The sequence below is a fragment of the Nerophis ophidion genome, linkage group LG12 (assembly GCF_033978795.1).
Source record: "Nerophis ophidion isolate RoL-2023_Sa linkage group LG12, RoL_Noph_v1.0, whole genome shotgun sequence".
Lineage (NCBI taxonomy): Eukaryota > Metazoa > Chordata > Actinopteri > Syngnathiformes > Syngnathidae > Nerophis > Nerophis ophidion.
The window spans coordinates 52,431,772-52,456,771 of NC_084622.1; the positions used below are offsets into that span (position 1 = coordinate 52,431,772).

The window sequence follows — 25,000 nt, forward strand, 5'->3', positions numbered from 1 at the left end:
CAAGGCCCGGGAGCCAAATGTGGCCCGTCACATCGATTTGTATGGCCCCCAAAGGGTGGAAATAATGTTTTAATACAGTACTTTTATCTTTTCTTAATAAATGTATTGCTTACATTTATTAAGCAAATTAATATGACCTGGGATTGGTTTAAATTTAAAAGTTTGATTATTCTGATTAAACAAACACAATAATTTGACAGCACTAATATAAATACAACAATGTTGAAAAAACATCATACAATTACTGTACTTCCTTCTTGCATGCAACCTATTGAGCAAAATGTAAGTCATAGGATCAATACTATTGAAAATTGGATCAGTTGTTATGTTCGGATTACCCATAATCCTGTTGTAGGTGGTCAAGTTTTGTGTCCAAGAATGACGCCACAGCTTGAAATGTAGTACAAGTCGGACATAATACCTCCTTTATTATTACCTTCAAAACCTTACTTTTATCACTTTTATAATCTCACCCAACTACATTTATTTTTACTTAATCATCCTTATAGCAGCTTCATTGTACACCTTAAAGGGGAATATGGGGGAATTTTGGCTATCGTTCACAATTAATATATATTTTATATATTTTCTAATGCATTCTAACTCGTCAATGAACTTAAATAAAAATCATCTTACAGTGGCCCACTATTTTGCTCCTAAAATCAAATAAATAACCATTGAAAAAGTGCCAACAATACTCCATTTAGAATTCATGACTTGAATATCAACCAAGTATTAGTAATAATGTCATTATAAGCGCTAATGCAGACAATCTATTTGTGAGGGCGCCATGATCACAAGGCTGACTGGCGAGGTGTTTCCTGGCTTCCTTGATCCTTTTAAGTTATATGTACTGTGTGCAATTACATATATTTATACTTTAATCATCTATAACAATAAAACAAAACGTTATATCATCATACATTTCAAATAGATATGTCCGATAATGGCTTTTTTGCCCATATTCCGATATTGTACAAACTCCTAATTACCGATTCTGATATCAACAGATACCAATATATACAGTCGTGGAATTAACACATTATTATGCCATTAAACTATGTAACAAGGTTTTCCAAAATAAATCAATTCAAGTTATGGAAAAAACTGCCAACATGGCACTGCCATATTTATTATTGAAGTCACAAAGTGCATTATTATTTTTTTTAACATGCCTCAAAACAGCAGCTTGGAATTTGGGACATGCTCTCCCTGAGAGGGCATGAGGAGGTTGAGGTGGGGGTAAGGGGTGTATAATGTAGCGTTCTGGAAGAGTTAGTGCTGCAAGGGTTTCTGGGTATTGGTTCTGTTGTGTTACGGTGTGGATGTTCTCCCGAAATGTTTGTCATTCTTGTTTGGTGTGGGTTCACAGTGTGGCGCATATTTGTAACAGTGTTAAAGTTGTTTATACAGCCACCCTCAGTGTGACCTGTATGGCTGTTGACCAAGTATGCTTTGCATTCACTCGTGTGTGTGAAAAGCCGTAGATATTATGTGATTGGGCCGGCACACAAAGGCAGTGCCTTTAAGGTTTATTGGCGCTCTGTACTTCTCCCTACGTCCGGGTACCACTCTGTACAGCAGCCTTTTAAAAACTCATAATTCATACTTGTTGATACCGATAATTTTTCGATTTTACATTTTAAAGCATTTATTGGCTGTCTGATATCGGCCAATTAATGCTGCTGTTTTGTTTCGCAATATTATGCAAAATCAACTTTTCTTACCTTCTGTTACCTGTATTTGGGATCCGCATAAGTCCTTAAATGCGCGCGCGTCCGCTATTAGTCGACGATAAGCTTCTTTTTTTTCCTCTTATCTTCTAGTTATGGGACGGTACTTGTTCTACTCAAAACTGCAACCATAACAATCAGGTTAAATATACATTTGTCTTCATTGCATTTGTGTGGATACTGACTTAGGGCTGGGCGATACAGCCTTTTATTAATATCTAAATATTTTTAGGCCATGTGACGATACAGCATATATATCTCCATATTTTGCCTTAGCCTTGAATGAACACTTGATGCATATAATCACAGCAGTATGATGATTCTATGTGTCTACATTCAAACATTCTTCTTCATACTGCATTCATATATGCTACTTTTAAACTTTCATGCAGAGAGGGAAATCACAACTAAAAGTGTATTTATGAAACAGTTATTAAGCAGTGGCACAAGCATTCATGTCATTTCCAAAACAGAAAGTGCAAGATTGTCAGAGACATTTTAAAACAAGCTATGAGTGCACTTTTGTGCATGATGTCACTAAGATGACATATCAAAACAACACTAAATGAAAGTGCACTTTTTGTACAGAACGCCACTACAATAGTTAAAAAAAAAATAAAGTGCACTTTTGTGCATGATGTCACTAAGATGACATATCAAAACAACACTAAATTAAAGTGCACTTTTTGTACAGAACGCCACTACAATAGTTTAAAACAAATAAAGTGCACTTTTGTGCATGATGTCACTAAGATGACATATCAAAACAACACTAAATTAAAGTGCACTTTTTGTACAGAACGCCACTACAATAGTTTAAAACAAATAAAGTGCACTTTTGTGCATGATGTCACTAAGATGACATATCAAAACAACACTAAATTAAAGTGCAATTTTTGTACAGAACGCCACTACAATAGTTTAAAACAAATAAAGTGCACTTTTGTGCATGATGTCACACAAGATATTTCAGTAATAAAAATGAGCTGCATAATAGGAAATCAAACAGTGTATGTCCTTCACTATGTGGTAGGTTCCTGCGAACCTTATCTCCTTCTGTTGTTGACTATTTTTTTCATACGGTGTTGATGTGGAAATAGTTGCTTCGGCATTTTGTTGCCGAAGAAGTTTTGCGGGAAGAGATTATTCTAGATTGTACCTAATGTCATGACTGGTTTTATTGATTGTTGACTATTTTATTGATTATGGGACAAGCAGTAGAAAATGGATGGATGGTACTTTTTCGTCCCTTATTGTTTGTCTTTGGTAAAGTAATGTATATTGTAGGCCATTGGTTCTTTGTTTTATTTTTGCAAAAATATATATCTATTTTTTTATTGCTCTTTCAATCTTTGGTATGAACATTGTTAGATTTTTTGTTAGTTTTTTGTTGTTGCTATTTTTGTATTACAGCATTTTATTATTGATCATGCATTGTAATATTTTGTTTAGTGATTGTGTGATGGGTTTTTTTGGCCTGCACCCCAGGTAGAATAGTCTCCACATCGGTGTGGACTAATTTGAGATCCTTAATAAAGTAAAAGTCAAACTCAGGTAGGCTGGCAATGAAAAAGAGTGTCTTCATGCTCTCATCTCATGAATGAAATGCAAGCTGAAGCTGATGCAGTGGCGAGGAATGCAAGTCAGCACGGCAGGAGAGCCTCGCATTAATACGAGGCAGATGTGAAGGACTGGCTCCTATATGGTTATTATTCATACTCGCCAAACATCAGATCTCCAGAGCAACCCGGAGTCCCCGCAATGACAGGAGGGACTGGTTTACGTAACCCTGCCTCCATGTTACCGGCTGAAAAGAAGCAAAATGACACAAATGGACAAGGGGAGAGAGACCAGAGAAGCTTTGGAGAGAAAGTCTGCAAACAGCTTGGGCGATATATCGATATATCACGGCTTTGTCTCGTGCGATATAGAAAATGACTATATGGTGATATCGGAGTATATGTTCTCACGCAGTTGCTTTTAGCTGCTGGCATTACACTACAGACTCTTCTCACTCTTTCTTGTCTCTTAAACCAAGCGCACCTTCTTACATATGTCACATACTGTCACACGGAGCAGAGAGGTAGGGACATTGTAAGGATAGCTGTGATGCTAACGGTGAGGTGCGGGTGGTAATACAAGAGAGAGAAGGTGCGACTCTGGTAACAAATGGAGGAAGAATTAATTCCCAAGAAAAACAGCAGGAGGTCCATCGTCTGGCGGTGGTTTGGCTTCAAAGCGGGAAGATGTTGAGCATTTATGCGGCAAAAGTGTCGCTACACAAAGTAGCAGCACTACTAATGAAAAGTCACCCGCTAGAAAATAAGGAGTGCTTGAAACTCTGCATGTCAACATCTCTGTTTGGTGCCACAGCAACAAAATGCCAAAGCAACTATTTCCAGATCAACACCGTATGAAAAAAATTGTTTAAAACAGGAGATAACGTCCGCAGGAACCTACCACATAGTGAAGGACATACACTATTTGATTCCCGTTTATGCAGCTAATTTTTATTATTGAAATATCTTGTGTGACATCATGCACAAAAGTGCACTCATAGCTTGTTTTAAAATGTCTCTGACAATCTTGCACTTTCTGTTTTGGAAATGACATGAATGTTTGTGCCACTGTTTAATAACTGTTTCATAAATACACTTTTAGTTGTGATTTCCCTCTCTGCATGAAAGTTTAAAAGTAGCATATATGAATGCAGTATGAAGAAGAATGTTTGAATGTAGACACATAGAATCATCATACTGCTGTGATTATATGCATCAAGTGTTCATTCAAGGCTAAATATGGAGATGTATATGCTGTATCGTCACATGGCCTAAAAATATTGAGATATTAATAAAAGGCCGTATCACCCAGACCTATTTTGTTGTCTTAAGACTATTTTATGTAGGTTGTTTTAAAAAGCACTGAGCTGGATTGCTGTCCAATTTTGTTGTTTCCATACAACGACAATAAAGGTATTCTGATCTTTATTGTTTTAGTTTTTAAGTTTTCTTTAAAGCGGTGTAGAAATGTTAGCTTACTTTATGTACCAACACTAAAATTGACCCTACATTGATTACACAGAAAAGTACAAACTTATGCTCTGAGATCCAAGAATCAGATGTTGCTTTCTGTCCCTTTTGCTTGCACTGAATTGGGGGAAAAAACGTTTGTCTTTGCAGCTCCTTGTGCTTGGAACATGCTACACAGAAACTGGAAGTTGACTGATTTTTTTTTTTTCCTCAAATGCTTTTAAATCTATTCTGGGAGCATTTGAAGCAGCCTGTAACGGTTTTAATTGATGTCCATCTTGTCATTTTACTGTGTAAAAAGTAGGGGTGTAACAGTACACAACATTTTCGGTTCGGTACGTACCTCGGTTTAGAGGTCACGGTTCGGTTCATGTTTGGTACAGTAAGAAAACAACAAAATATAAATGTTTTGGTTATTTATTTACCAAATTTGTAAACAATGGCTTTATCCTTTTAACATTCGGAACACTATAATAATTCTGCCCACGTTAATCCACATTAAACTGCCTCAAATTGTTGCTCGGATTAAATACAATTACAAAACTTTTCTTCTACATATAAAAAGTGCAACATTAAACAGTTTCAAGTCAACTCATCATGCTTCATTTATTACAGCATTTGGGAAGCCTGTAGTTGATTTTTATTATGTAAATGTTATATTTTTGTCAACATGTGATAGCAGGGACCCTGCCATTTAAAGCTTTTCTGTTCATAAAACACACACACACAAACACACTCACACACACACAGTAAATGAGCTAACATTACGCAGAAAAGCTAATTAGCCTTCACCTCAAGCCAGAACTGCGAGCGAGAAGAGCTGCAGTTGAAGTTTCTAGAAGGCCAACAGGCTTATAGTGATGTTAGTAGTAGTTGACTGGGAGGTGTTTATTATCATTTGGGGAGAGTACGCTGCCTTATGCTCACCTGTTAAACACCTATCTGCTCGACGTTTGAAGCATTGACTACATGCGCTCTGAATCTGCACTGCTGACTGGCTATTACCGCTGTACATGTAACCAATCAGATGATTGTGTGGGTGGGACAATGCTGGGTGCTCAGACAGAGGCAGAAGAAGCAAAGCAGCTTGTTAAGACTTTAGCTTACAAACTCGTTCGGTACACCACCGTACCGAAATGGTTCAATACAAATACACGTACCGTTACATTCCTAGCAAAATGTCATTTCTATGTGTAATTCTTCTGCCTCTTAGCCCGGACTTCCTTGGAAAAATAAGTTTTTAGTCTCAATGGGATTTTTGTTCCCCATAAAGGTAAACAAAAAAAAACAATATATGTTGTAAAACTAGAAATACCTGTCAATATAATGCAGTTCAGGGCAGCACTGTGGAAGAGGGGTTAGTGCATGTGCCTCACAATATGAAGGTCCTGAGTAGTCCTGGGTTCAATCCCGGGCTCGGGATCTTTCTGTGTGGAGTTTGCATGTCCTCCCCGTGACTGCGTGGGTTCCCTGCGGGTACTCCGGCTTCCTCCCACCTCCAAAGACATGCACCTGGGGATAGGCCCCTCCCACCTCCAAAAAGATGCACCTGGGGATTGGCCCCTCCCACCTCCAAAGACATGCACCTGGGGATAGGTTGATTGGCAACACTAAATGGTCCCTAGTGTGTGAATGTTGTCTGTCTATCTGTGTTGGCCCTGTGATGAGGTGGTGGCTTGTCCAGGGTGTACCTCGCCTTCCACCCAATTGTAGCTGAGATAGGCGCCAGCGACCATGAAGGGGATAAGTGGTAGAAAATGGATGGATGGATGGATAATGCAGTTCAGCTCCTATGCAGCCTGAGGGAATGAAGGTCAATTCAAATGTCAGTTTTCAGCCTTGTCAGTTCCCGAAACAACATCTTACGGAAACTGACAAATTCCAAATGGGGAGCCACAACACACACACTAAGATGTACTGCTTTGGCCTTGTGCTATTCCTCGGCGGAGTATGCATGTCCTGTATGGGAGAGATCAACCCATGCCAAGAAACTCGACCCAGGGCTGAACGACATCTGCCGCATGATCACTGGTTGCTTGAAGCCTCCCAACCTGAACAACCTACATCTCTTCGCTCGCATTGCGCCTGCAGACGTGAGACGGGAAGTTGCCAGCCGAGTAGAGTTCACAAAAGCTACCAGTGACAAACGCAACCTCCTCCATGGACGTGAACCCTCAGCCCAACGTCTGGAGTCAAGGACAAGCTTCCTCAGCAATAACCAGCCCCTACCAACATCTCGGGAAGAAACCAGACTCCAGCTATGGACACAAAGACAGGAGAAAGACTCCCCCTCCTATTGAGATGGAATCCCCCCTTCTGAGGACCTGCCCCCCCTGGTCTGAAACACCATGGGTCCAGTGGAAGACACTAAACCGCCTGAGAACAAGAACAGGGTGATCAAAAGCTGGTATGACCAGATGGGGCTACAAAACCGGCCCAACCACCTGCAAATGCGGAGAAGAGGACCACACGATGCAGCGCTGCCTTGCCTGTCCTCTGCTACCCAACCAGTGCAGCTTCAAAGATCTCGCAGAGTTCAACCACAATGCAAAAGACTGAGTAAAGCATACTTCAAAGACACGAAAAGAAGAAGGAGCCTACCATGAATTGATTAAGGTGGACCCCGACTTAAACAAGTTGAAAAACTTATTGGGGTGTTACCATTTAGTGGTCAATTGTACTGAATATGTACTGAACTGTGCAATCTACTAATACAAGTTTCAATCAATCAAACCTTGTTGCTTACATGCAGTGATTTCTCCGGGTTCTCCAAACCTTTTGATGATATGACAGACCGTAGATCAGGGATAGGGAACCTAGAAGTTGTGTTAATGGTAAGAAGTTATTTATTTATTATTGGTCAGTGTGGGGCTTGCCCTCCTGGGAGTTCTTCAGACCCCCAAGCACCGACATGAGAGCCTATTTCAGGGTTACAATATTGTTTTATTTTTCAATATGTCTCAGTTGCTTTCCAGCAATAGTATTTCCAGGCCCAACCCAGTCTCTCCTCCTGGCTGCTGCTTATAACACATCGACAGGTGATTAGATAACAAGGCCCGGGTGGGCCATCTACGCACCTGTCACTGCAGGCCCGCCGGCCACGCCCCCTCCACAGTTAGCTTCAGAATAACAATGTTATTACAATGAATAAGAGACCTATTATACTCTAGAAATGCTGGTCTTACTTAAAAATGCACGTGTTTAGTTGTGTTCAGTGTTAAAAAAAATATTATATGGCTCTTACGGAAATATATTTTAAAATATTTGGCTTTTTGGCTCTCTCAGCCAAAAAGGTTCCCGACCCCTGCCATAGATGGTGAAATCCCTAAATTCCTTGCAAGAGCTGGTTGAGAAATGTTGTTCTTAAACTGTTCGACAATTTGCTCAGGCATGTTTCACAAAGTGGTGACCCTAGCCCCATGTTTGTGAATGACTGAGCATTCCATGGATGTTGCTTTTTTACCCAATCATGGCACCCACCTGTTCCCAATTACCTGTGGGATGCTCCAAATAAGTGTTTGATGAACATTCCTCAACTTTCTCAGTCTTTTTTGCCACTTGTGCCAGCTTTTTTTGAAACATTTCGCAAGCATCAAATTCCAAATGAGCTAATATTTGCAAAAAAATATCAAAGTTTACCAGTTTGAACGTTAAATATCTTGTCTTTGTAGTCTAGTCAATTGAATATAAGTTGAAAATGATTTGCAAATCATCCTATTCTGTTTTTATTTGACCATTTACCAAATGTGCTGACTTCACTGCTTTGGGTTTTGTATATAGTGCGTTACGTTGAGAAAGCCATTATCTAGATTTAGGTTAGAGAATGGATTCACACGTTTGATTCGTACAACCTTATTATTGAACTTTGACAGCAAAATGGATTTTATCATAACTTTTGACATCGTATTTTATAACTGACAGACTTAAATGAGAGGAGAAAAGACATCATCTTTACAAAAGATGAAAAATGATCATGGGGTCCCCTAGATGGAGAAGGGGGGGGCACATAATAATTGTTTGGGGCCCTGGTTGTGGCCCTAAACCAGAGCTGGGCAATGAATGTGTGTTTATAAATGATATATACACATTTCGCTGTAAAAATCTGCTGCACAGTATGTGTGATTTGGCCCACCGAAAAAAAAAAAAAAAAAAAGGAATTTTACAGTTTTTTTACTGAATGGGACACCCAAAATGTACATGAAAAGGTGGGATTTACAATATTAACTATGAACAATAAAAGACTGAAAATCAACAACATATGCACATCGCTCCTCTTTTACGTGGGATTTACAATTTAAACTATGAACAATAAAAGACTGATAATTAACATAAGAACGTCGCTCCTCTTTTACGTGGGATTTACAATACTAGCTATTAACAATAAAAGACTGAATATTAACAACATATGAACGTTGCTGCTCTTCTACTTCTCAGACCAGCTCCTCCATAGACATATTTTACAATCAAGCAAAACACAACAATATAACAAACAAACAAGGGTAATAAACACCTACAATATGATATATTATCACTTTTATGCAGACATTTTTTGTCAAAATTTGCTTCCGCATCTGCTGTGATGTAGATCAGCGTAATAAATCCTATAACACCCGAAAGTGCAGATTTCAACTAGAAATGTCCAATAATATCGGCTGATAAATGCTTTAAAATGTAATATCAGAAATTAACGGTATCTGTTTCAAAAAGTTAAATTAATGACTTTTTAAAACGCTGTTGTATAGAGCGGTACATATCCGGTATAACACGGATATATACCCAGTCAGTAGCTCCTCTCCCACACACAACACAGGAGTTGACTGCAGCATGAGAGGTTTACTGGCGACACTTGATGACCTCATCAAACTGCCGTGAGCGAAGAGTGTGGTTGCCGGTGCTGTAGCCGTGGCTAACAAGCGAGCTCGCTCAATGACTAACTAACGTCACCATGTCTATGGTTTGGGATTATTTTAAAGTGTGTCTGACGGATAAAAAAAACAGGCAATTTGCAATGACTGCAAAAAGTTGGTTATGGGAGGAGGAACCAAGACGTCTTTCTTTAATACGAGCAATTAGATCTCCCACCTCTTCAAGAATCATAAGGAGATACACGATGAATACAAGCGGAAGATGGATGAAAAGCAAAAATCGAAAGCAGCTTGCAGTGAACGGAGGTTCCCTGTCTCAAGGCAGCATTTCAGAAGCTCTGACTGACTGCTCGGCCACTTCAAGCACTCACCACCAGCTTGCAGCACATTTGTGTTACTCATACAAATATGTTAGAGCGGGGCAGATTGAGCCCAGTTTATAATTTCCTGTTATACAATAAGCCAGGCAGCCTACTAAAGGAGGACTATGTTATCGTTTACTTTATTACTCTAGTATAATCTGGACTGAAGATGTTTTTGTAGCTGTTGTTTTGAGGCATGTTTAAAAAAAAATTAAGAATAATGCACTTTCTTAGACTTAGACTTTGTGAAAGTCAAAGTATAGTATTTCCCATAGGTCTGGTGGGCATCAGGATTATCTCAGGGAGAGCATGTCCCAAATTCCAAGCTGCTGTTTTGAGGCATGTTAAAAAAAACAATGCACTTTGTGACTTCAATAATTAATATGGCAGTGCCATGTTGGCATTGATTTCCATAACTTAATAGTTCTCTTATTCTGGAAAACCTTGTTACATTGTTTAATGCATCCAGCAGGGCATCACAACAAAATGTTCATTCCACCACTGTATATATCGGTATCAGTGATATCGGAATCGGTAATTAAGAGTTGGACAATATCGGATATGGGCAAAAAAGCCATTATTGAACATCTCTAATTTCAACCATTGAAATACTTTCTATAGTTCAAAAACAGCACTGCACATCATAATGGCAGACACACTTTTGATGTTAAAGGTCTAAAAAAAATCATGTCGAACATCCGGCGGACCGGGTTGAAAATCTTAATGGGCCGCATGTGGCCCTCGGGCCCTACTTTTCTCAGGAATGCCTAAACAATGTAGTGTTTGCGCCACAATGCATTGCTGTGAAACAGAACAGCTCGCCGCTGCTTGGTTGCCATGTAAACAACAACGTAGCGGTCGGAGACGATGTTGCCACACACACACACACACACGCTCCGCCTGTATATCAGATGACTTTTTTTTTCCTTTGGCCATGGTGGAAGAGATAAAATATCAACAGTGAGTAATATATCTCCAATGTTGGACCACACATAAGAGCACAAGCCTGTTGACGCCTGAGGCTTTGACTCGACCCCAAAAGTGTCCTCCCCGGAGCCACAGCGTCTTCATCTGGCTGCAACATTTTCAGTAATCACACTGCAAAGCTCTCCTCTTTAACTGCCGCACGCTGCACTTAATGACGGCCTTCAAAAGCTGCTGTCAGTGTACTCGCCAGATTAGTTCACTTAAGTGCAGAAGTGTTCCAAACAACTTTGGAGACATATACTCCCCCTACTAAAAAAAACTACATGACTTTGCACTTTTATGATGTTTTTTTTTTCTATTGAAGAGGCTCACTGTAAACATTTTTATTGTATATCAGTTTGCAGGCTTAGTTGAACAGTAACACCGTATTTCACTGTGAAATAAAAGGTAAATACTGTGAAATTTTAGGGTAAATCAGTAAATTTCAATTACAGTATTTTACTGTGGAAAAAACGCTTAAATGTTGTGAAATCCTGGTAAACGATGCCACACACTAAAAAACGGGTTAAAAAAATAAGCCAACTGCTGGTTCAGAGAAGGACCAACCCCTTATTTGAGTTATTTTAACTCAACATTTTTGGGTTAATTTTTTCAACCCAACTTTTGCATTTAATTATTTTAACAAATAGTTGAGTTACGATAACTTAATGTTGGGTTATTTCCACAACCCAACTATTGGGTTAAATGGGTTAACCCAACATTGAGTCAGCATAACTCAATGTTGGGTGATTGTAAATAATGTAAATAAAATTCCCTTTAAAAAAAAAGTAAGTTTTTAATAAAAAAATAAAAATATGGGTTACTTGTTGAAAAACAACCCAAAAATGATTCATCATTTTGAAAACCCAGAAATAGGTTACTCTTATAACCCAAAAAATTAATTACTGTTCATAAAAATAACTCCAAAATGTAACTCAACACTAGCAACTCATAAATTGGGTTGTCAAAATAACCCAACATTTTCTAGTGTACAGGTAAAAATTCCATCTAATGTACCGAAATATTGTCTGATGAAAATGTTAAAAAGTATGTGCCATTGTTGTCTATTTGTGTAAAACAAGAAAAGGACAAACCCCTTCTTTGAGTTATTTTAACTCAACATTTTTGGGTTAATTTTTTCAACACAACTTTTGCGTTGAATTATTTTACCAAAAAGTTGAGTTACGATGACTTAATGTGGGGTTATTTCCACAACCCAACTATTGGATTAAATGGGTTAACCCAACATTGAGTCAGCATAACTCAATGTTGGGTGATTGTAAATAATGTTCATAAGCTTAACCCATAATAAAATTCCCTTAAAAAAAAAAGTACGTTTTTAATAAGAAAAATAAAAATATGTGTTACTTGTTGAAAAACAACCCAAAAATGATTCATCATTTTGAAAACCCAGAAATAGGTTACTCTTATAACCCAAAACATTGATTACTGTTCATAAAAATAACTCCAAAATGTAACCCAACACTAGCAACTCATAAATTGGGTTATCAAAATAACCCAACATTTTCTAATGTACAGGTAAAAATTCCATCTAATGTACCGAAATATTGTCTGATGAAAATGTTAAAAAGTATGTGCCATTGTTGTCTATTTGTGTAAAACAAGAAAAGGACAAACCCCTTCTTTGAGTTATTTTAACTCAACATTTTTGGGTTAATTTTTTCAACCCAACTTTTGCGTTGAATTATTTAACCAAAAAGTTGAGTTACGATAACTTAATGTTGGGTTATTCCACAACCCAGCTATTGGGTTAAATGGGTTAACCCAACATTGAGTCAGCATAACTCAATGTTGGGTGATTGTAAATAATGTTCATGAGCTTAACCCATAATAAAATTTCCTTTTAAAAAAAAGTTACTTTTTAATAAAAAAATAAAAATATGTGTTACTGGTTGAAAAACGACCCAAAAATGATTCATCATTTTGAAAACCCAGAAATAGGTTACTCTTATAACCCAAAAAAGTGATTACTGTTCATAAAAATAACTCCAAAATGCAACCCAACACTAGCAACTCATAAATTGGGTTATCAAAATAACCCAACATTTTCTAGTGTACAGGTAAAAATTCCATCTAGTGTACCGAAATATTGTCTGATGAAAATGTTAAAAAGTATGTGCCATTGTTGTCTATTTGTGTAAAACAAGAAAAGGACAAACCCCTTCTTTGAGTTATTTTAACTCAACATTTTGGTTTAATTTTTTCAACCCAACTTTTGTGTTGAATTATTTAACCAAAAAGTTGAGTTACGATAACTTAATGTTGGGTTATTTCCACAACCCAACTATTGGGTTAAATGGGTTAACCCAACATTGAGTCAGCATAACTCAATGTTGGGTGATTGTAAATAATGTTCATGAGCTTAACCCATAATAAAATTCCCTTAAAAAAAAAAGTAAGTTTTTAATAAAAAAATAAAAATATGTGTTACTTGTTGAAAAACAACCCAAAAATGATGAATCATTTTGAAAACCCAGAAATAGGTTAGTCTTATAACCCAAAAAATTGATTACTGTTCATAAAAATAACTCCAAAATGTAACCCAACACTAGCAACTCATAAATTGGGTTGTCAAAATAACCCAACATTTTCTAGTGTACAGGTAAAAATTCCATCTAATGTACCGAAATATTGTCTGATGAAAATGTTAAAAAGTATGTGCCATTGTTGTCTATTTGTGTAAAACAAGAAAAGGACAAACCCCTTGTTTGATTTATTTCAACTCAACATTTTGGGTTAATTTTTTTAACCCAACTTTTGCATTGAATTATTTAACCAAAAAGTTGAGTTACGATAACTTAATGTTGGGTTATTCCACAACCCAGCTATTGGGTTAAATGGGTTAACCCAACATTGAGTCAGCATAACTCAATGTTGGGTGATTGTAAATAATGTTCATGAGCTTAACCCATAATAAAATTCCCTTTAAAAAAAAAAGGTACTTTTTAATAAAAAAATAAAAATATGTGTTACTTGTTGAAAAACAACCCAAAAATGATTCATCATTTTGAAAACCCAGAAATGGAGTTACTCTTATAACCCAAAAAATGTATTACTGTTCATAAAAATAACTCCAAAATGTAACCCAACACTAGCAACTCATAAATTGGGTTGTCAAAATAACCCAACATTTTCTAGTGTACAGGTAAAAATTCCATCTAATGTACCGAAATATTGTCTGATGAAAATGTTAAAAAGTATGTGCCATTGTTGTCTATTTGTGTAAAACAAGAAAAGGACAAACCCCTTGTTTGAGTTATTTTAACTCAACATTTTTGGGTTAATTTTTTCAACCCAACTTTTGCGTTGAATTATTTAACCAAAAAGTTGAGTTACGATTACTTAATGTTGGGTTATTCCACAACCCCGCTATTGGGTTAAATGGGTTAACCCAACATTGAGTCAGCATAACTCAATGTTGGGTGATTGTAAATAATGTTCATGAGCTTAACCCATAATGAAATTCCCTTTAAAAAAAAGTAAGTTTTTAATAAAAAAATACAAATATGTGTTACTTGTTGAAAAACAACCCAAAAATGATGAATCATTTTGAAAACCCAGAAATAGGTTAGTCTTATAACCCAAAAAATTGATTACTGTTCATAAAAATAACTCCAAAATGTAACCCAACACTAGCAACTCATAAATTGGGTTATCAAAATAACCCAACATTTTCTAGTGTACAGTTAAAAATTCCATCTAATGTACCGAAATATTGTCTGATGAAAATGTTAAAAAGTATGTGCCATTGTTGTCTATTTGTGTAAAACAAGAAAAGGACAAACCCCTCGTTTGATTTATTTTAACTCAACATTTTGGGTTAATTTTTTCAACCCAACTTTTGTGTTGAATTATTTAACCAAAAAGTTGAGTTACGATAACTTAATGTTGGGTTATTTCCACAACCCAACTATTGGGTTAAATGGGTTAACCCAACATTGAGTCAGCATAACTCAATCTTGGGTGATTTTAAATAATGTTCATGAGCTTAACCCATAATAAAATTCCCTTAAAAAAAAAAGTAAGTTTTTAATAAAAAAATAAAAATATGTGTTACTTGTTGAAAAACAACCCAAAAATGATTAATCATTTTGAAAACCCAGAAATAGGTTAGTCTTATAACCCAAAAAATTGATTACTGTTCATAAAAATAACTCCAAAATGTAACCCAACACTAGCAACTCATAAATTGGGTTGTCAAAATAACCCAACATTTTCTAGTGTACAGGTAAAAATTCCATCTAATGTACCGAAATATTGTCTGATGAAAATGTTAAAAAAGTATGTGCCATTGTTGTCTATTTGTGTAAAACAATAAAAGGACAAACCCCTTGTTTGATTTATTTTAACTCAACATTTTGGGTTATTTTTTTTAACCCAACTTTTGCATTGAATTATTTAACCAAAAAATTGAGTTACGATAACTTAATGTTGGGTTATTCCCCAACCCAACTATTGGGTTTTTCACAGTCCTGCCTAATGTAAGATGTGCTGTCTTTATGTTCATAATAAAAATAATGATAATTTAAAATGTTGTTAATTTTAATGGCATCTCAAAGTGCTGCTCACTAAAAGATGCTGGGTTATTTTCTAATAACCCAATTTATGAGTTGCTAGTGTTGAGTTCAATTATAGTTCTTTTTATGAATAGCAATCAATTTTTTGGGTTATGAGGGTATTATTTTAACTCCATTTTTGGGTTATTTTCAGCAAGTAACACTTTTTTGGATAAAAGGCGCTTTTTTTAATTAAAAAGTTACTTTTTTCTTGAAGGTAATTTTATTATGGGTTAATTTCATTAACATTATTTAAAAACCCTGTTTCCATATGAGTTGGGAAATTGTGTTAGATGTAAATATAAACAGAATACAATGATTTGCAAATCCTTTTCAACCCATATTCAGTTGAATATGCTACAAAGACAACATATTTGATGTTCAAACTCATAAACTTTTCTTTTTTTTTGCAAATAATAATTAACTTAGAATTTCATGGCTGCAACACGTGCCAATGTAGTTGGGAAAGGGCATGTTCACCACTGTGTTACATCACCTTTTCTTTTAACAACACTCAATAAACGTTTGGGAACTGAGGAAACTAATTGTTGAAGCTTTGAAAGTGGAATTCTTTCCCATTCTTGTTTTATGTAGAGCTTCAGTCCTTCAACAGTCCGGGGTCTCCGCTGTCGTATTTTACGCTTCATAATGCACCACACATTTTCCTTGGGAGACAGGTCTGGACTGCAGGCGGGCCAGGAAAGTACCTGCACTCTTTTACTACGAAGCCACGGTGTTGTAACACATGGCTTTGTATTGTCTTGCTGAAATAAGCAGGGGCGTCCATGATAACGCTGCTTGGATGACAACATATGTTGCTCAAAAACCTATATGGACCATTCAGCATTAATGGTGCCTTCACAGATGTGTAAGTTACCCATGCCTTGGGCACTAATACACCCCCATACCATCACACATGCTGGCTTTTGAACTTTGTGCCTATAACAATCCGGATGGTTATTTTCCTCTTTGTTTTGGAGGACACCACATCCAGAGTTTTCAAATATATTTTAAAATGTGGACTCGTCAGACCACAGAACACCTTTTCACTTTGCATCTGTCCATCTTAGATGAGCTCAGGCCCAGCCAAGCCAGCTCCGTTTCTGGGTGTTGTTGATAAATGCGTTTTGCTTTGCATAGTAGAGTTTTAACTTGCACTTACAGATGTAGCGACCAACTGTAGTTACTGCCAAGGAATTTATGAAGTGTTCCTGAGCCCATGTGGTGATATCCTTTACACACTGATGTTGGTTTTTGATGCAGTACCGGGATCAAAAGCCCGTAATATCATCACTTACTTGCAGTGATTTCTCCAGATTCTCTGAACCTGTTAATGATTTTACGGAGAGTAGATGGTAAAATCCCTAAAGTCCTTGCAATAGCTCGTTGAGAAATGTTCTAAAACTGTTTGACAATTTGTTTACAAAGTGGTGACCCTCACCCCATCTTTGTTTGTGAAAGACTGAGCATTTTTTGGGAAGCTGTTTTTATAGCCAATCATGGCACCCACCTGTTCCCAATTAGCCTGCACACCTGTGGGATGTTCCAAATAAGTGTTTGATGAGCATTCCTCAACTTTATCAGCATTTATTGCCACCTTTCCCAACTTCTTTGTCATGTGTTGCTGGCATCAAATTCTAAAGTTAATGATTATATGCCAAAAAAAAATAAAGTTTATGAGTTTGAACATCAAATATGTTGTCTTTGTAGCATATTCAACTGAATATGGCTTGAAAAGGATTTCTAAATCACTGTATTCTGTTTATATTTACATCTAACACAATTTCCCAACTCATATGGAAACGGGGTTTGTACAATCACCCAACATTGAGTTATCATAACTCAACTTTTTGGTCAAATAATTCAACGCAAAACTTGGTCTGAAAAAAATAACCCAAAATATTAAGTTAAAATAACTCAAATAAGTGAGTTGTCTATTTCTGATCCAGCAGTTGGGTTAAAATTGGGTTATTTTTTCAACCCAACATTTTTAAGTGTGAAAAGAGTGGAGAGGAAACAATTAAAATATGATTAAAAAGGAAGAGTACAAAGTAGGATAACCTATTTGGGACTTTTAAAAAATATGAACTGTTTTTTGGTTATTTTTTCAAAGAGTAACACATTTTTGGGGTGAAAGGCTTTGTTTTTTTTCATTAAAATGGTACTTTTTTTCTTGAAGGGAATTAATTAATCTCGTTAAGATTTTTTACAAAAGCACATCTTATGTACATGAAAATATTGGAGCATGCTGTATAGAACTATGAGCATACACAGCAATTCTTGTAAAAAAAAAATGACACTCATATCTTGCTTTTGAGTATATTTTATCCATCCATCCATTTTCTCCTGCTTGTCCCTTTTTGGGTGTGTGTGGGTGTGGGGGGGGGGGTTGCTACAGCCTAAGTCAGCGGCAACGGAATAAAAATAATTTTCATCAGTAGGACAAACCAGCAGTATCATGTTTACCAACTATTAGGTCAAGGAGAGCTAAATTGCACAAGCCAATAGTTGGGTTTGGAATAACCCAACATCGTAGTGAGCGTAACTCAGCTTTTGTGTTAAATCAATTCAACCCAATACTTGGGTTAATAATTAACTTACATTGAGGTAGCATAGCTCAACCTTTTGAATAGAATAGAATATATATTTTTTGTCATTGTACATCGTGCAACGAAATTGTAAGCAAAACTAATTTAGTGTAAATACATAATAACACATAAGAATATAGAAAAATAGATAAAAATTAGGGATGCACCGAAATGAAAATTTGTGGCCGAAGCCGAATAAAACTTAAACGCTTGGCCGAAGGCCGAATACCGAATAATGAATGCAGTTTTTCACAATTTTTTTAATATTGCATAAATAGCCTAGAATAAATATTTAGACATATTTTTCAAATAAAGTATGTTTTTATTGAATACTGACATTTTTTTTAATATTCAAGTAGCCTTTGCTTTTCAAAAAAAGCACAAAGTTTTTCATTTATATTAGGCCTTCAAACAAAACATGCATTCCAAAAAAAAATAAAGTGCATTAAAGTGGATAAACCCACAACAAATGAATTATTGTCCTTTTGGCAAAAGTCTGCTTAGCCACAGTAGATATGCTAATAATGTAAACAGAAGGCTCAAGTAAATCTCAATTAAGTGTGTGCTTGTAACCTCTTACACTTATACAGGTAGCCTACACAACAGGCTAATAATGTAAACAGAGGCCCCACTAAATCTCAATAAGTGTGTGCTTGTAACCTCATACACTTATACAGGTACACAACATATCCCAACGTCACTGCACGTTGGTTGATTGCGTCACCGCGTCAAAAAATTGCGTCACACGCCACTATTCGGCCTTGTTTTTAACTCATTCCACCGAAGGCCGAATGTGGCTTTTTTTGCCATATTCGGCCGAATATATTCGGTTACCGATTAATCGGTGCATCCCTAATAAAAATGCATAAAAATCCCAAGCACACAGCTCACATGCACAGTTATTATTGTCTTGTGTTTTGGTGAAATAAATCAATGCAAAAGTTGGGTTGAAAAAAGTTAACCCAAAATGTTGATTTTAAAATAACTCAAGTAAGGGGGGTTGATCCTTTTCTGAACCAGCAGTTGGGTTAAAATTTGGGTTATTTTTTTAATCCAACATTTTAAAGTGCGTATAGAGTGGAGAGGAGACGATTAAAATGTGATTAAAAAGGAAGAGTACAAAGTAGGATATAGCAACATCAATAACATTAAAGGATAACCCTTTTCAGCAAAATGTTGTTTTTAAATTTGGTTTAAAAACAATGGCTATTTAATATTGCACCGACAAAACTGTTAACTGAATGTCAATCATTGAGAAATGCTGATAATGGAGAGTATTAGTTTGTAGGTTTTGCAAATATATTTAGTTGAACTTTACAGTTAAAATCCCATTGGACGATCATACTTTGCTCACTCAGACATGCACTTCTACACACTCACATGCACTTCTACACACTCACATGCACTTTTACACACTCACATGCACTTCTACACACTCACGTGCACTTCTACACACTCACATGCACTTCTACACACTCACATGCACTTCTACACACTCACATGCACTTTTACACACTCACATGCACTTCTACACACTCACGTGCACTTCTACACACTCACATGCACTTCTACACACTCACATGCACTTCTACACACTCACATGCACTTTTACACACTCACATGCACTACTACACACTCACATGCACTTTTACACACTCACATGCACTTCTACACACTCACGTGCACTTCTACACACTCACATGCACTTCTACACACTCACATGCACTTCTACACACTCACATGCACTTTTACACACTCACATGCACTTCTACACACTCACGTGCACTTCTACACACTCACATGCACTTCTACACACTCACATGCACTTCTACACACTCACATGCACTTTTACACACTCACATGCACTTCTACACACTCACATGCACTTTTACACACTCACATGCACTTCTACACACTCACGTGCACTTCTACACACTCACATGCACTTCTACACACTCACATGCACTTTTACACACTCACATGCACTTCTACACACTCACGTGCACTTATACACACTCAAATGCACTTCTACACACTCACATGCACTTCTACACACTCAAATGCACTTCTACACACTCACATGCACTTCTACACACTCACATGCACTTCTACACACTCACATGCACTTCTACACACTCACATGCACTTCTACACGCTCACATGCACTTCTACACGCTCACATGCACTTCTACACACTCACATGCACTTCTACACCCTCACATGCACTTCTACACACTCACACGCACTTCTACACACTCACGTGCACTTATACACACTCACGTGCACTTATACACACTCACGTGCACTTCTACACACTCACATGCACTTCTACACACTCACATGCACTTCTACACACTCACATGCACTTCTACACACTCACATGCACTTCTACATACTCACATGCACTTCTACACACTCATGCACTTCTACACATTCACATGCACTTATACACACTCACGTGCACTTCTACACACTCACGTGCACTTCTACACACTCACGTGCACTTCTACACACTCACATGCATTTCTACACACTCACATGCACTTCTACACACTCACATGCACTTATACACCCTCACGTGCACTTATACACGCTCACGTGCACTTCTACATGCTCACGTGCACTTCTACACGCTCACATGCACTTCTACACGCTCACGTGCACTTATACATGCTCACGTGCACTTCTACACACTCACGTGCACTTCTACACACTCACGTGCACTTCTACACACTCACATGCACTTCTACACACTCACATGCATTTCTACACACTCACATGCACTTCTACACACTCACATGCATTTCTACACACTCACATGCACTTATACACCCTCACATGCACTTATACACCCTCACATGCACTTCTACACACTCAAATGCACTTCTACACCCTCAAATGCACTTCTACACCCTCACATGCACTTCTACACCCTCACGTGCACTTCTAAACACTCACATGCACTTCTACACACTCACATACACACTTCAGGAGAGAAGTGCACTCGGCTTTAACGACTCAAGGTTTACAGTATGGACATTATTAGGAAAATACCCTGCAGATATTGTATATATGCATCCATGCTGCTCTGGCTCAGGATCAGCAGGCGATCCAGAACAGACCATGAATTGATGAATGTGGACCCCGACTTAAGCAAGTTGAAAAACTTATTGGGGTGTTACCATTTAGTGGTCAATTGTAGAGAATATGTACTGTACTGTGCAATCTACTAATAAAAGTATCAATCAATCAATCAAGCAAGACGGATGAATATTCTTGGGCGTCAAGGCTCCTCAGGAAGTGATCACTAGGTCACCTGAGGACCTCGCCGCCCTTAAACACTTAAAAAAAGAAGAAGAAAGTCACAATGTCATGGCTTGACCAGATGCAAAATCCAAAAATAAAATGAAAGAAATAAAAAAGGCAAGTTCGCTGTGACAAAACCATATCAAAAGTGACACAAAAAAGTAATTGCAGTGTGGGAACAATAACAATAATAAAAAAAGGAATAAAACTACAAAGAAGATAAGACAACTTTTTTTTCTTTCCTTTCCTTTCCCAAAGGGGGTGAAAAACATGTCTAAGTTATGATTCAAAACTTGTCAGTAAAGTGTGGGATATCAACAATAATGGAAGTATAATTGTTTGTATGATTGGTGCAAAGGTTTAACTAACCGGTGTGCAAGGATACTTCACATGTCTTTACTGTAAATATCATTGAACATTCTTTATGTTGTGTATTTATTATATGTTGTGCAAAGGAAATGTCATTTTTTAGGAAGCTCGTCTTGTATTTGACATTGTTTGTAGTCTTCAACTTCAGCCTAAACCCTCTCGCTCTGCAACATTTTCAATTTATCAAGTGTTTATGTAAAACTGTTTGTTTACTTTGCAGACCACTGACTGAAGGAATAATAAACTAAGGACTAAGTATTGGAGTTTTCAAAGAAAAATATTTATATATGTTTTTTAAAGTCACGCAATTCCGATTTTAAAAACGAAAATGAAAATGATTTATGTAAGAGGTAGGTGAGATTTAAAAAAAAATATTCTAAAAATAGCAACAATTCAAAAATCCTTAATAAATATATTTATTGAATAATACTTCAACAAAATATGAATGTAAGTTCATAAAGTGTGAAAAGAAATGCAACAATGCAATATTCAGTGTTGAAAGCTAGATTTTTTGTGGACATGTTCCATAAATATTGATGTTAAAGATGTATTTTTTTGTGAAGAAATGTTTAGAAGTAAGTTGATGAATCCAGATGGATCTCTATTACAATCCCCAAAGAGGCCACTTTAAGTTGATGATTACTTCTATGTGGAGAAATCTGCATTTAGAATTGAATCACTTGTTTATTTCTCAACTAGTTTTTACTTATTTTTATATCTTTTTTTTTTTCAAATAGTTCAAGAAAAACCACTACAAATGATCAATATTTTGCACTGTTGTACAATTTAATAAATCAGAAACTGATGACATAGTGCTGTATTTTTCTTCTTTGTCTCTTTTTTTTAACCAAAAATGCTTTGCTCTGATTAGGGCAGGCGTGTCCAAAGTGCGGCCCAAGGGCCATTTGTGGGCCCCAGCTAATTTGGTAAATTAGCAAAAAATACTGTAATAAAAATTTCAAACGTAAAAAGTGTAATAAAAGAGTAAACAGTGACATGTAACAATAAAAAGCTGCAATGTTGAGAGTAATAACACAAAGCTGCCATGTGGACTGTGTTTGACCTGCTGAAGCCTCCAATTACTTCACTGGAACTATTTCACTTTCAAATATTTTGGGGGGATAATATTGCATATTTTGTGCGAAACACTTTTTTTTTTCACAAAAAGGGCATCAAACAAACAAACAAAGTATGAAAAAAATTATAAAATCTTATAATCAAGAGATCTACAGACTTAAGCGTTAAAAGTAAAAAATATATAAATATACATTTGGCTTATATTTAACACTTATTCTTTTTTTTATTGTTATGAATTTTTGACCTATTTAGGGTTTCAATTACTTCACGTCAAATATTCCACTCTGAAATGTTTTGGGGGGAAATGTTTCATAGTTTGTGTGTTTGTCATATAAATAAGGGTTTTGACATAAAGGCCATAATCATAAAAAACTAAATTTAAAAAAATGTTATAGCAACAGACAGATCTTGAGATTCAAGCATTAAATTAAAAAAATAATCATTTATGACCTATTTCTAACATTTTTATGACTGAGACCCTTCTGGAGACCGGGGACCAAACTTGAGGAAAGTCATAAAGGTGAAAAACAACAACTATTGTATAGCTTTTTAAAAAGAAAAATATCAAAATGTTCCTCGCATACTTTGATTTTTCAGTCTGCGGCCCTCAGTGGAAAAAGTTTGGACACCCCTGGATTAGGGGGTACTTGAGTTAAAAACATGTTGACAGGGGGTACAGCTCGGGAAAAAGGTGGAGAACCACTGATTAGATATTTGATATGTCTTTTACCTTCTCTTTCTTTATCATGGAGACATAAATGGTCACTTTTTTACCTTCAAAGCGCTAGTTCCACATTCACACACACATTCACATGCACGCATTCACACACACATTCACACACACATGCACACACACAATCACACACACATTCACACACGCATTCGCACACGCATTCACACACACATTCACACACGCATTCACACACACAATCACACACACAATCACACACACATTCACACACATAATCACACACACTTTCACGAACACATTAACACGCACATTCACACACACAATCACACACACTTTTACGAACACATTAACACACACATTCACACACACATTCACACACACAATCACACACCCATTCACACACACACAATCACACACACATTCACACACGCACATTAAAAAACACAATCACACACGCATTCACACACAATCACACACACATTCACACACACACATTAACAAACACAATCACACACATTCACACACACGCATTCACACACGTATTCACATTCACACAAACATTCACACACACGCACACACACACACACACACACACACATTCAGGATGTGGCGAGGATGGTAGAAGTTGGGGATCGAACCGGGAACCCTCAGGTTGCCGGCACACGCCGTCCCCATAGATCTACTCTCTTATTTTATCTTGCATGTACTGTAATATTGTACATGTTAATTGTTATATATTATATAAAAGTAACATATATACTGTATATATAAATATGACATATATGTTATATTTTATGAATACGGTGAATTTTTATTCTACTTCACACCTGCATGATCCTTTCCGTCCTTTAGTGTGGATCATTACACTTTGTCTAAGTCTTCTCATTTTACTTATTTCACTTCAATTAAAAAAAAAAAATTCTCATTTCACATTTTACTCGTTCAAGCATAATATATATTTTTTGAGCGAGAGAAGCGGGGTTTTCATGGTAGGTTGGCGGTGTCCTGCGCACGCACTCACCGGCGTAGCAGGCCAGCATGCCGGCGTCCGGCGGCGTCTTGCAGGCGGGCCTGGAGTGCAGGTAGAGCGGGTACTTGTTGGCGAAGGAGCCCTCGGCCTCCGCGCCGTCCAGCGCCTGGAAGGGACTAGCCCGGGACTTGTCTGCGTATTGTCCCTTGGTTCCCCCGAAGCCGGCGTTGAAAGTCCTGAAGGTGTCGGCCTGCTGCTCCCTGGCGGCCGCGGCCGGAGGACTGAAGTAAGAATCCATGGCCGTCATGTCGCAGTAAGACACGCACGTATCCGCGTTCATGCCCGCAAACTTAAATGTTCCCCCAGAAGCAAAGAATCCGGCCTTTATTGCCTCCTCCTTCAACTTTTACGCACGGCGCGCGCAGGACGCACCAACACGCGCATCTGGGATTGTTTAAAATGTCAAC

At 37.1% G+C, this 25,000-nt stretch overlaps 1 protein-coding gene across 1 annotated transcript in view; it reads right to left on the reverse strand.

Annotated features, from left to right (window-relative positions):
- Positions 1 to 25,000, reverse strand: part of LOC133563544 (homeobox protein aristaless-like 4) — a 101,477-nt gene that overhangs the window by 76,393 nt on the left and 84 nt on the right. Inside the window, exon 1 of the mRNA XM_061917715.1 lies at positions 24,585 to 25,000. This exon is cut by the window's right edge and continues 84 nt beyond it. Within this exon, the coding sequence (XP_061773699.1) occupies positions 24,585 to 24,873 (289 nt within the window). The 5' untranslated portion in view covers positions 24,874 to 25,000. The remainder of the gene's footprint in view (positions 1 to 24,584) is intronic.